The following is a 13,787-nucleotide window of genomic DNA, read 5'->3' as shown; positions in this document are numbered from 1 at the left end:
CATGCAGCCTTCCTGGTGCCGGAATTTATCGTTCCCACTCTACAATAATTTTGAAATCTGTATCCCTTAAGCTACAAAGATGTGAAATATTATTAACTGCCTGAACTTAAAGAACATTCTGATTGGCTGGTATAAAATGCAGGGGCTGGGATTAATTTCTATGGAACCACAAGCTTATCGCAAACTGTTTTTCAACCATCTAAACTGCCAAGTTTATCTTCTTCCAGGACACAATGTTCATTTTATCACCACCATCCCCAATGTATGCTGGCATTTCAGTAAAGCTGTTCAAGGAAGTGAGAATGCCTCCAGCCATCTATGGCCATGGTTCTCTGAGACAATCGTACCCCAGAGAAAGTAAGCAATGTTTACACCAGGGCCTTGTCTTCCTTTTATATGACTTCAAACTCTCAGTAACTCTCCTAACTGTAGAATGCATCATCTCAAGCTGGCACAGACTGAAGCATGCCTGTTCCATTACCCGTTCTTTTCCCACTGAAGAAGAAAGTAAAAGTAATTAGATTATATATACAGAGGTAAAGGCATGATTGGCCTGGGTCTGTTGGGCTCATAAAGGAAAGCAGAGAGAAGGTCTATATGATCAGTTCCCCAGCATTCATGGTGTTGAGTGGCAGCCCAGAACAGTCTGAACAGATCCTTTGCACTGGGTTTGGAGTGCATGATCAAATTATTGGCTTGTCTAGCTCAGATTCATCCATTGTGAACAGACCTGGGCTCTCCAGGGTCTTAAGCAAAGCATGGTCTTTCCTGCTTCTTGAGATTCTGGAAATGAAGATGCTGGGGACTGATCTGGGGACCTTTTGCAGCATTTCAAGCCTGTGGCTTTGCACCTGAACTCTGTTCCATCAAGCTGAACAGGCAATTCCCGGATTCCAGGACTGACTGCTACCAGTCTCATTCTTTTGCTGCAGTCCTTCCTGCAATAATAATTTGAGCAATAATAATTATGCTGCACAAAAGTGTCAGGCAAAGGGTGCCAGTGTTCCTTCCCCCACGCTTTTCTGTGGCTTATCTGCCCCAATACATTAAAGGAGTTTGGTGTGCAGATCTGGTACCCAATGAAAAATAAACTCATTAGAACTCCCATGAGTTGCAACAAAGAAGAGCTGCTGCACAGTAAAGCAGAGGGAATCAAACCCTGCAAAAATAATATTTGACTTCCCAACATCTTCCCTCCCAGAGAACCTTAAATATGTCCTCACATAAGGAGGGAGGGTGACTGTAAACTCACCTATTTTCTCTTCCTCCTCCTCCAGTTTAGTGACTCAGAGACAAATCCTTCTTGACCACCTCATGCTTACTGTCAACTCCCATCTATATTCCTTGCTGGCGCTGCCACTTTTCTCACTTGTCCCGGACTGAAAGACTGGATTTTTCTTTAAACAAGAACTCCCCACATCATCTGTTGGTCAGCTGACAACTTCGTTGGGCCAAGAACATTTCTCAGGCCTAGAGATGTAGCAAATGTTTTGCTTGGACCATTGAAATAAATATCCCCTTTGTCTTTGGAGATCCATTACAGTAACTGAAGTGGCCGGTCTAAATTCTCTTTGCTTGATTTAAATAATGATATTTCTCTAACACCGTGTCCTCTTAGAAGGGGAGAGAAAGAATTTTCACAGTTGGCCATTCCCGCAGCTATCCATTCTGAACATTTAGAAACAGCTTGGATGGCTGACCTATTTTTTTTAATGTGCTTTCCCCCCTTAAAAATGGTAGTTTAATTAGTGTATGTTTAAAAACATACATCCTTTGAGTGGATACATTGACACCACCTACACACATTTGGAAGTGTGATCAGTCGCTGCCACTGACAGGCAGTAGCTGGGGGGTGGGGGGGGGATTACACAACCTGACCTTAATATGTGTGGCTCTCCAGGCTTTCACTGCAGAAATGTATATTTTTCAATATTCCTCTCTGAGCTGAAATCATGTCATTTATATGCAAATGAGTCCACATTCTGCAGCTGTTTCTTCTCTGCCGAAGCCCTGGGAATTATTTGCACTTAATAAAGCCTCATAAATAGGTTTTGCCTTTAAACAGGTGGGGGAGCAGCAAATCTATCATATCTATTTGCAGTTCCAAGCTTCTTTCATATCTTGAAAGTTATATGCATCTTTTAATAGAAAGTTTCACAGTTACAAGAGAAACACAATTGCATTTACCCAAACAAAAGCATTTGTCCTTCTTCCGAGCATGTTTCATTTTGCCATTGCCTATAGGAAAAGGGAGAGTTTTTAAACATTCAAGAATAAATATTGCAATGTTTTACATTTATAAAAAGAACTATTGTGAGGCAAAAAATACCGGCCTCCCAGCCAGCCTCAATGGTGATCGTCAAACCTTTTCTCACTTCATGGTGTGTGGGGCTGTCTTGATTGAATGATACGGCCAGAGATGTAACATGGGAAATATGTGGTCAACCTCTCACACTTCTTCTAGCGCTGCAGGATGTAGTACTTTAGCTTTCTCTCCCCTCTAAATGGCATAGAGGCTAGAGTGGCATAAAGAACAAAGGCCTAGAATCTGGGAAACTCAGGTTCAAATTGAATAGCCAGTTTGCTATGGATATTTACTAGTGCGCCAGTGGGTTGTAATGGTTAAGAGTTGAAAGGTCTAATTTGGAGAACTGGGTTTGATTCCTCACCCTCATGCCAGACTCATGTTTTGAATGGTGTTTGTTTTAGGATTAGAATAATCGGGTAGGTATTTTAGGACTTTTTTGAAAGTCATTTATCTCTTGCATCTTGGAGTTCGCCAAACATAAACTTCTGCCCCCACATAATACAAGAAGAAAACTCTGTTCTTTAAAAGCAACATAAATGTTGTGGTCACCCCCAACCATAAAATTATGCAAGTGTTCTTTCACAGAAATTAAACCTAAACTGACCAATGGCGTGAAGATTGATTGTTCATGATTGTATATAAATTGGGTTTTTTCCCCAGGGTTTCTCAGTTGAGTTCTGCTTCTTGTCCTGCTGAGCTGTGCTGGCACCTGGAGCACCTGACGGGAGACTGCACAGCACTGCTGGAGCGGCTGGCAACTGAGCACAGGTGCCTGCAGGAGTAGTAGCAATAGTGGCAGTGTCCCCCCCCCCAGCCAAGCTGCTTGCCTTCCATGACCACTGTGAAAGGGTCCTTTGACCCCAAAAGGGGTCCCGACCTCCAGGTTGAGAACCATTGCTCTAGGCCAACTATATATGCAAATAAAGCCTTTAACAAGAGCTGGGAACAGTTGTTTGTGGAATATGGAAGGATCTTCCTAAATTCTCATAACTACTGTAACTGCTAATGTACCGTTTATCACCTTTGGAAGGAGATCTGATAGAAGCAAGTAAGGCACCCTTGGTAGTCAGAAAAAGGTCAGCAGTGCATCCCTAAGCAGAGGTACATCTTTCTAAACCAAAAGATGTTCTGTCATAGTGAACTCTTAGGTGGCTTTAAGCCCACAACCAGACACTAGTAATTCATAACTTTGTTTTTTTTTAAACAACTATGAATGGGAGTCCTCCATTTCATTTCTGCAAGAGATTCCACCCCCCCAAGTTGTAATTAGTTCTGGAAGGGAAAATAAACAGGAAATGGATCTCCAGCATTTCAATGAGTGCTTCTTCTGTGTTTTAATCATGATACCACCTGCTATGTGTCTGAACAGAATTGACCTCTGAGTTTTGTTTGAAGCTGAGCTCAGAATACTAATTGACTGATACCTCTGGCACTGTCTGGCCAGGGATTATGTTTTTTTTTGGGGGGGGGCATCAACTGGTCATGGAATTGGGGCCACTGTGGTGGGCAGGTAGTTGCGAATTTCCTGCATTCTGCAGTGGGTTGGACTAGACGACCCTGGAGGTCCCTTCCAACTCTATGGTTCTGTGTTCACTTTACTCCACTTTCTGTAACCAGGATATGGACAAATCGTCTAGAAATGACAGATGTGTGGTACTTTGAATACAGTAAGGTTGAGGGGATGTAGTTTGACCTGTTAATTTTCAGTTTCCTTTTCACACTGATGCTGCTGTAATTTGTGTATACCATTATAGGACTATAGAGATGTGTATCCTATAGGGCTATAGGATAATAGAGCTCTTATACAAAGCCTTGCCAGGAGGCATGCTGTTTTTATCGTGGCACAAAATCCATTCTGTCCAGTATATTCTACACAGACCAGCTCTAGACTCAACCTGATGCTGACATTTTCAGCTCCACTGTAACTCAGGCAATCTCAAGAGAACTGCAGAGGGCTAACTAAGGAACCTGATGTGGGTGTCTTTGTCCAGTTCTAATAAATATCAAGTGGCTAATATGGTCTATTTGCTTCGTAGGAAAAAATGTAATAGAATTGGCAATACAAAAATTTCTTTTTATGTCTTTTCATTACCACTTTTTGAACTCCATGTTTTAACTTCCACAATATAATCACAGAAAATAATGCTAAAAATAAAACTGCCTCACGTTAAAACACTGCTTCTTACTGCATTCATGAGCTTATCTGATGTGTGATATTGTATGCTTCAAAGTGTTACAGGAAGCATGTCTAAGCACTGAAAGAATATGGACTTTATGGCTGTCCTTTACAGATCCTGATTTTCAACTATGAAGTAAAGCCCCTCCCCCCATGTTCAGGTGCAGATCTTGTCAACCTCACTTTATAGTCTGTATTCAATATATCAGAGAGAGAACCAAAAAAACATAAGGGAGTGGAAGTAAAATTAAAAGCAGGTATCAGCATGTAGTTTATTACAGAGACTCAAACGAGTAAGATAGTAAATGTGACTTCTTGTTATATTGAATTTTGCTTTCCTCTATGAGAGAAAGTATGGTTATAATCTTCTGCAGAATAATGACCACAGTATTCTACTATATCAAGTGGAAAACTGGCTATTCTATTCCTTTTCTTTTTAAACAAAGCACTCATATGAGTTACATTTCTGTTCAAGAAATAATAATACCTATGATTTAAGTATCTTTGCTTCTAATAACTTCTGCTACCAATGGCCTTTGATTTTTTTTTTTACCAAGTTGTAGTAAAATTGACCATGGCATATACTCATGTATTTTAAAACCTACAAAGGACATACAGTACAGTATGGTGGCTGAAGTATTCAGATTTAGCCACCATTATTAATGACATTATAATTTCAAGGAGGGAAATAATTCTGAAGGGCCTGCAAGGCAGAGCTGTTTCACGTGCCTTGCCTTGACCAGGGCCAGGGCTTTCTCAATCCGGGATAACCGGCTGATTCACGCCTGCAGAGTGAAGAGCCTCAGATGGCCTTGAAAGTAAGAACCAAAACCTTGAGCCTCAACCAGAAGCTAATTGGCAACCAGTGCAGCTGCTTCAGCATAGGCTGGACATGAGCCCTCCAAGATTATCTCGTGAGGACCCTAGCAGCCACATTTTGTACCAACTGCAATTTCCAGGTCAGAGACAAGGGAAGGCCCACGTAGAGCGAGTTACAGAAGTCTAATCTGGAAGTGACCGTTGCAGGGATCACTGTGGTCAGGTGTTCTGAGGACCAGTAGGGTGCTAGTATTCTAACTTGGTACAGATGGTAAAAGGCCACTTGAGCTACCTTTGTGATCTGAGCCTCCATAGACACGGGGGCATCAAAGATCACCCACAAATTCCTGGCCACAGATATAGTCATTATCTGCACCCCATCCAGGTAGGGGAGGTGTACTTCCTGATCATGCCCCCTTCTACCCAGCCCCAGGACCTCTGTCTTGGAGGCATTGCATTTCAGGTGACTCCGCCTGAGCCATTCAGACCCTGCTTCCAAACAACTGGCAAATGTTTCCGGAGGGGAGTCTGGCTGGCCTTCCATCAGCCAATAGAGCTGGGTGTCTTGCATAATGATGACAACCCAGCCCAAAACCCTGGACCAGCTTGGCCAGAGGGTGCATCCTAACGTTGAAAAGTGTGGGGAGAGTATTGCCCCCTGCAACACCCCACAAGGGAGTACAAAATGGCTGGACAACTCTTTCCCCATTGCCACCCTGTGTTTCCAGTTATGGAGAAAGGAGATCAGCCACTGTAAGGCCATCCCTTTAATCCTCACCCTGGTGAGGTGGTGGGCTAACAATTCATGGCTGACCACATGAAATGTGGATGACCGATCTAGAAGCACGAGGATAGCCAAGCCACCAGCACCTCTTTCTTCTGTTATCGCTCCCCTCTCCCTTTATGTCCCAATCGCCCCCAAATGTTGTACCAGTCTTGATTCTCTATTTCTCTCCCACTTTCCTTTCTTGACCACAGGGCCAGATTTATGGGCAAAAGCTGTGAGATGCCTGGTTTGCCTCTGGGCTAGCTGGTAACTCTTCACGATCTTTTAATATTTCTCAAATTTGGCTGCATTGTAGATTCCCAATGCGTCTCTCTTCTCTGTATGGAAAGGATCACCTGAATGGCCCTGTAGTAGTCAGCCCGTTCTTTGGAGGTGTTGATGTACTTCATCCTGTTATAGACTTTCCTGATCTCCTTCTTCAGACTCTCCTACTACATCAGTGTCTTTGTGGTCGCACAAGACTCCTTAGTACGCAAAAATGAGATCCATTTCCCACTGCAGGAGAAATCCTTTCAGATCCCTCTCACACCTCAAGTAGCGCTCAGATTCCCACAGTGATGCACAACATGCCTTGATCCAGCCACATGGTGGAAAGCAGCTTCACTTCACTGGGGAAGAGAGAGGCATGACACCAGACGCTGTCAATTCTACTCCCCATAACTGGGTGATAGGAGATCAGTTTCATCCCTGAGGTATTCCCATACTTCTTAAGAAGTACACCTGATGGTGAACAGGGAGAAAGTCTGCCTCAGATGGTGCATCCAATATCACATCAGTGAGGTCTAAGTTCTCCTTTATCAACTTTTTCAGGTTTGTTTCCTCTTCTATGTTATCTTGCTCCTTTCCTCCTCCCAGACTTTCTAACAGCTTGAACCTATTTGATTCATCCACCTTGTATACACGCTCACTCATTCTCACCCTTGGCAAACCTCTCCTTTTTCTTTAAGAGGAGGAATTCATCAACCTGCCTCCCTTCTGCATCCTCCCTTATTGACTCCACCCTCGTCCTTCCTCTCCGATTCTGCTCCACTTCTTTTTCCTCCCCTCATCCTCAGAGGGCCTCTTTATGCCCTGTCTAGACCCTCTGTCCCGTGAACTGTTGTAAAAAGCTGTCGGACAGAACAGATACATGTGTCCTTCTTTCCCACAGAGGTTACAGCAAATCCCATTGTTACATCTCACCGAGGCGTGTCACATGTTCCCACAATTAGCACATAAGGGGTTTATACAGTTTTGGAAAATGTGGTCATACCCCCCCCCAACTGAAAACAGGCAGATGGTTGACCAGTATACTGTGTAATGCCCCAATCCAATCCCCCCGAAATACTTGGGGAGGTGCTGAATCCTTCCCCTACTCTTCCTCTTTAATTATATGACTGCTTTAAATTCTCCTGTCCATGTATCCCAATCATTTAATTCCCTCCCCTGCCTTCTATAGACATAAAGACAGCTTCCTTTCTGGATTCTATCGTGGGGCCTAGAGCTTGTGCTTTCAATTTGTCCCCCATTTGGTCTTCATCAAGCATTGATGCTTGCTGAACAGAATTCAAACTTCCACTTTTAAAACCTTCCCCCTTTTCACTAGAGTCTCCTATGCCTTCTTCTTTTGCTTCAGTAAGATAAATGTTATCTTTTGTGGAAGTTTTTGGCCTGATGAAGTATCAGTGGTATCGTTACAAAAGGCCATGGGATATATACATAGTTTAGAGATATTTTTACATGTTAAAATTTGTAAAGAAATGGGGATTTATATAAGGGTAAAAACAAGTTAGGTTAAGTATCTTCATGAATATGGATAGTTTGTTTTTAGGTTTCTTGGCCATGTTAGGACTGGAGAAGATGTAGTGACATAATATAGAATGGCCATGGGATGTATGAATATTTTTTGAAAATATTGTACCTTGAAAAAATGTTAAAAATAAGGATTTATATTAGGGTAAATACTCACATTATGGTTAGGGTTAGGGTTAGTGTAAGGATTTATGGTTCTTAGGAATGGGCTTTGAAGTTCGTATACCTAATAATGATGAGCACAAAATGGCTGACAAAACTAAAGTTCATCACAAATTTTGGCCAGCTTTGGTTTGTGAAGCAATGTTTGCAAATTGAAGAACTGCCACAATTTCCAAAAATTTTGATACAGTTCATGGCAATTCAGCTGTTTGGTTTAATTGGCTCCAAGACATTTAAATGCTGCTTTCTGCTCCCCACAAAAAGTTGTGTGGAGCAAAAAGCAGGTTTTAAAATGTGGCTGATGACCAAATACAAACTGGTTCAGTTTGTGAACCAGCATAGAAGTTTGTTGGTTAACTGTGCACAGGTTAATTGCTAGTGAGAGCCAGTTTGGTGTAATGGTTAGGAATGCGGACTTCTAATCTGGCATGCCGGGTTCGATTCTGCACTCCCCCACATGCAACCAGCTGGGTGACCTTGGGCTCGCCACGGCACTGATAAAACTGTTCTGACCAGGCAGTGATATCAGGGCTCTCTCAGCCTCACCTACCCCATAGGGTGTCTGTTGTGGGGAGAGGAATGGGAAGGCGACTGTAAGCCGCTTTGAGCCTCCTTCGGGTAGGGAAAAGCGGCATATAAGAACCAACTCTTCTTCTTCTTCTTCTGTGTAATTCATGTTCTGGCATGCACCCACTGTCCATTAGTGTCTGCATGTTTACAGGAGTTTTATCTGTGCCATGTTGCTCCTGATTGAAGAAGTAACCTCAATCCAACAAAGCTTTCTCCCATGTGAAATTGTTGGAAATGACCTTAATTCTAAGCAACCTATAAAATGCATTGCATGTAACTGTATGCAAAATATGCCTAAGAAACCATGCTAATCGGTGGTTTTATCACCTTTGATCTTGATCAGGTATGACAATTACTTCAAAACAAAAATCTGGAGAATGTATCAGAAGAGTTGATGTAATATAAAAACTTCATTTGAAAGAAGACTTCAGAATATTTTTGCTTCTATTAAAAATTTCAAACAATTTTATGAAAGGGAAATTAGATTTTAAAAGAAACAAAACACAAGTATGAATAAGTGACATATAACAAAAATGACAAAGTAAGATACTAACCCCCTCCACAAAGTTTTCAATAGTAACATAGGCTTTGCCCTATAGATCACATTTTCCTGGAAGACATCTGCATTATACAATCTGAAGATATGAATGTCAACAGGAAGAATATTATATGATGCTGATTTGCTATGAAAAAGTGATATGAGAGAAAAAAATGTATTTCAAATAACTCTTTAAAGTACTAGAGCTAATTTATTTCAAGGTATTTCTTGGTTACAATCTACTGGGAAATTTTACTGCTCAGGACCCACAGAAACATAAGAGAACATGAACTTCCTGGCATATTATACCCTTAGTCTATGGTTAAAAATGGAAATTAAAGCCTCTTAAAATCAAAAGAACAGTGACAATATATTGCAAAAAGAAGTGAAGCTATTCCCCAATGTATGCAGGACAGATTATTGATGAGCAGCATATGAAAAAATGAAAGGAATATTACACGAGGAGAAAATGTTATAAGAACAAACTTTGAATGTAACTTTTGAAAATTAATCACATTTTAAAGTTGAAATAAAAACATTAATAACTACTAATCCCCTCCCTGGGCAAGATTTAATTCATGAGGAGAAAAAGGAAGTAACTTGAAGAATAACTTTTTTAAAAAACTGATGTTATCAGGAATAAAAACTACGCTCTGTCTTAGAGAATTTTAGGGTCCAGACAGACGTTATGCACCAGATTGCTAGCTGAAGGTGCCTCAAGCTGTTGTAAGTTGGTCACTTGGGTGTTTTCTACACAGGGACAGGCGTATATAGTGTGCCCACTGCTGTTCCAGCTGCCAGTATAGCACAGCAGCAACAGGGCTTATTCATGTCAAATTTCCCTGCTCCGGTTCTGTGGCAGCAGTTACTCCCCACCTTGCATCATCAGGAAAGTTCCAGATTGTTTTCTTTTTTTGAAGAAACAGCAATTTAATATATCTATATGAATATCCCTTGATTATCCCTATATCATTACAATATGTGTAACAGGTTCTCCTAATATGATTTTTAATCATATTCCTAATATGATTTTTAAAGACGTTTCTAGCCCATATTTATTGCCTTGCCTCTATCTCCACAACCAAGGCACCTGACATTAAAAAATAATATGAAAAATGGAAATTCAGAGAATCTTTTACACGTATTGTCATAACATTATATTGACATAAAGATATTCAGTGGCCAATTTAAAATAACAAAAAGCCTCCACCCACTAGTGGGGGAAGGAAGTGGTCTCTGTAGGGAAATTGGGCGGGACTGAGAACATGTGGATGTCTCTGCCCACATGGCAACCATCCAGGATTTACTGAGATCTTTCCCAGAACTTTGGTGAAATGAAGGTTTGGGAAAGCCAGGGAACTGTGGGAGGTGCATAAATGTATCATGATGCTGTAGGGAAGCAGAGGAAAAACTTTCTTCCCCAAAGCATTGAACCTGGGAAAAATTCCACAATTTTGTAGTAAAGGCCAAGTATGCCAGAAACTGTTCTGTGAGCCTCCTTCAGACAAAGGCCACTGGTTGTGACAAATGAACAAAAAGGACATTAAATCATAGGATTCCTAGTCTGGATTATTGAGGATCATAAAACAGAATTTACAAATTAATGACAAAAATGAACACAGAAAGTTGCACTCAAATTTCCAGGGCTACCTAAAGACTGGGACACTTTGTTATAAGATTTGCATTCTGAGAAACGTAAACATTTTGATTTTATTTTTCTAAGCAAGTTGTTTATAGTCCTCATCCACAAGCATGTCTGCACATGTGATGGCATTTTCTTTAAGGCTCAAAAGTGAACTATGAAATATTTATTACTACCATCTTAGTAATGTCATAACACAGATGGAAAACTTCACCATCCATTCACACTAGCCCATTCATAAAACTAGTACTATGTATCTCTAGAATTTAATGTAATAGTGCATTGTATGACCTATATTAAAAATGCAACATAATGAGATATTGGGATTTAGAGAAGTCCATAAAGTGTTCCTACACATATGCAGGAGGTAGATGATCTTTGCCTGCAGTGATAGCTCCTTGAGTTTCAAAGGTGCTGCTCCAGAGACCCCTCAATACTGAGAAAGTGATTTCCTTTTATCAAGAAGACATAGGTGCTGCCACTGGAAAGTGGAACGATGAAATCCCACAGGCATGTATAACACTGCATGTGGCACACTGTATCTAAGTCAGTATCTGGATACCCACATCTAGATTTAGCTATATAAAAGCCATTGTAGAGATACCATTTCTTTGTGGCAATATCCCCTTTTGCAACCTGAACGAAGATTTTGCAGTATTTTTTAACATTCCCATTTAAACTGTAAACCCAATGCTAATTCTGATTACAGTCCATACAATAATATAAACTTACACTGTTCCTTTTTATTTTTAAACTCCATTGTTTCGCATACTGTATGGGCATTATAGAACCACATTTTCAAGAATGACAAAAGTTAAAAATCCTGTATACAAGATATTTTTCCTGATATAACACAGTGATTGTTTATTTACAAGATGCATATTACCAATATAATCTTATTTCCCAAAGTAAAGCAGGGTATAATTTGAAACCACCAAAACAAATAGTTTGGCTTATAGCCAATCCCCCTTAATAACAGGGTATCAAAGAACCTTATCTCCTACAATACAAGGAGCAGCAACTCTTATAAACAAAGATGTCCAGACAACTATTAAAGATGCATTGTGTATTAAATACCAGAAGGAAACCATACGTTATTTTGGTCATTGTTGTGTAGCATGTGCAGCAAAATTGTCTAATGAATGGCTGTAAACCCAAAGTAGAAAAATTTGATTTGTATTTGAAGTCCTCATCTGGAAAATGAATGTTTATTTCTCATCACTGACAACATGCCTGGTTTATTTTAGAAAATGCCATCAAATATTCCGAGAAAAGGCTTCAGATCATCACCATCAGGGAGGTGATCCCTAGCAAAATGAACAGAATAAAAGAAACTTTGTTTAATATAGCAAACTATAAGAAATCATAATATCTATCTAGAGTGAAACCTAACATGTTTTAGAGTGCAATCCTTGCACAGAAAGCTGAAGGCAGCCATATGTGTGAGTGCGTGACCTTTTTGAAATACTTGTTTAGATGTAATTATGCAAACTGAAGATGAAGCTCTAGCAGTACATGTGCAAATCTTTTTCATTACCTGAGATCAGCCTCTTTTGTAATTCCTTTGTTACAAATAAAAAAGTCCCCTTTTTTAGTGAATTTAGACGATCCTGGGATTGCTTCTGAGGCTGTAGACAACTGTGGTGGTGAATTATTTCTGTCTTGAAAGCCAAACTATAAGTGTTGTAAGAAACAATGTGAAAATTAAAAATAACCAGTTTAAAGAGACTATCACTAAAAACAGATATTTCAACACACATATAGTAGTATCAGGTCTGATTCAGAATACTAACAAAATAATTTACCTGCATGATTTTTGGGATTACAAGTGAGAAGTTAAGTTGGGCAACCTGCACGGACTTCCGGGGTGGAACACATACCTCATTTTATCTGTCCCCCTTCAGCTATATTTATTATTTATTTACTTCATTTATAACCTACATTTCTCTACAATGTGAACTCAGAACATCTTACACCATTTTCCTCTCCTCCCTTTTATCCTTAGAGAAAAAAACTGTTAATATGAGTGAAAAAATCCTAGAAAAATGGCCCCTCTACCTAAAAGGACGGAGATGAAAAGAAATATGCAGTCTTCCTGACCCTGCCCTGCCCTCCCAAAGAGAGATGGAGGGAAGAAGAGGCAGCCTCCCTCACCAGTTCTGACTGGTGCTTGTCTTGCCTTGGATACTTCCCATGCCTCAGATACACTTGGTGCTGCTTCTCTAATTTCATGTCCTAAACCTCGAGTGGGCAGACCAAGCCAGGTGCCTCTTCCCCCATGCATCTTGGGAACACCAATCTTGCCATGATCCCCCCCCTTTTTTTTTCTGGGCAAGATGAGCACACACACCCCATCTCACTTTGGTAGGGGTGCAACCTTCCTCATCCAGTAGCCACCTCCTCCAGTTCACTTCAGAAAGAGCAAACCAGACACTGCCTCTCCTGCCTTGCATGGGGCTCAGGCAGGCTGGGTTATGCCCTTCTGTTACAAGGCTGGCCCAACCCAGGTGTGGCAGAGGTCTTCAGCCTACTGAGAAATGTCTTCATGGGTAATCTGTCCCTGTTTCTGGGGTAAATTAGGCTGAGAGTGTGTAATTGGCCCAGTGTCACAGTGAGTTTCCATGGCAGAATAAGGGATTAAGTTCAGAGTCTGAAACTCTAATCACTATACCACACTGGCTTTCATAGAGTAGCTACTGTTGAACACTGGCAAGTATCTCAGCCCAGGTGAATCACACAAGTTGTATGGTGTCAAGTCACCCATGAGTTCCTGCTGGCCCTGGCCCTCATAAGTTCTTGCTCAAAGGCCAAAACAGCCCTGGATAGGGTCTGGACCCTCCCCCAGGCTTTTACTGAAAGAAACCAAGCCTGTTAATTTTGCCTAGCTATGGCCACTAAGGGCAACTATTTCTTAAAGCTACAGGTAATCTTTGTCAGTGTGTGTGTGTGAAGATTTATCCTCCCCTTTAAATGCCTTTTTCTGTGAACTCAGGA

General features: G+C 40.9%; 1 protein-coding gene across 6 annotated transcripts in view; it reads right to left on the bottom strand.

Annotated features, from left to right (window-relative positions):
- Window positions 1–9,164: 9,164 nt before the first annotated feature.
- HFM1 (helicase for meiosis 1) overlaps window positions 9,165–13,787 on the bottom strand; it is a 68,902-nt gene continuing 64,279 nt past the window's right edge. For all 6 annotated transcript variants that reach the window (XM_077333045.1, XM_077333047.1, XM_077333048.1 and 3 more), the window contains 2 exons: window positions 12,331–12,467; window positions 9,165–12,100 (listed from right to left, as the gene is read on the bottom strand). In XM_077333045.1, the coding sequence (XP_077189160.1) occupies window positions 12,037–12,100; window positions 12,331–12,467 (201 nt within the window). In that variant the 3' untranslated portion in view covers window positions 9,165–12,036. The remainder of the gene's footprint in view (window positions 12,101–12,330; window positions 12,468–13,787) is intronic.

Source organism: Paroedura picta, chromosome 4 (genome assembly GCF_049243985.1).
Source record: "Paroedura picta isolate Pp20150507F chromosome 4, Ppicta_v3.0, whole genome shotgun sequence".
Taxonomy (NCBI): Eukaryota; Metazoa; Chordata; class Lepidosauria; order Squamata; family Gekkonidae; genus Paroedura; species Paroedura picta.
This window is presented reverse-complemented; position numbering and strand designations above follow the sequence as displayed.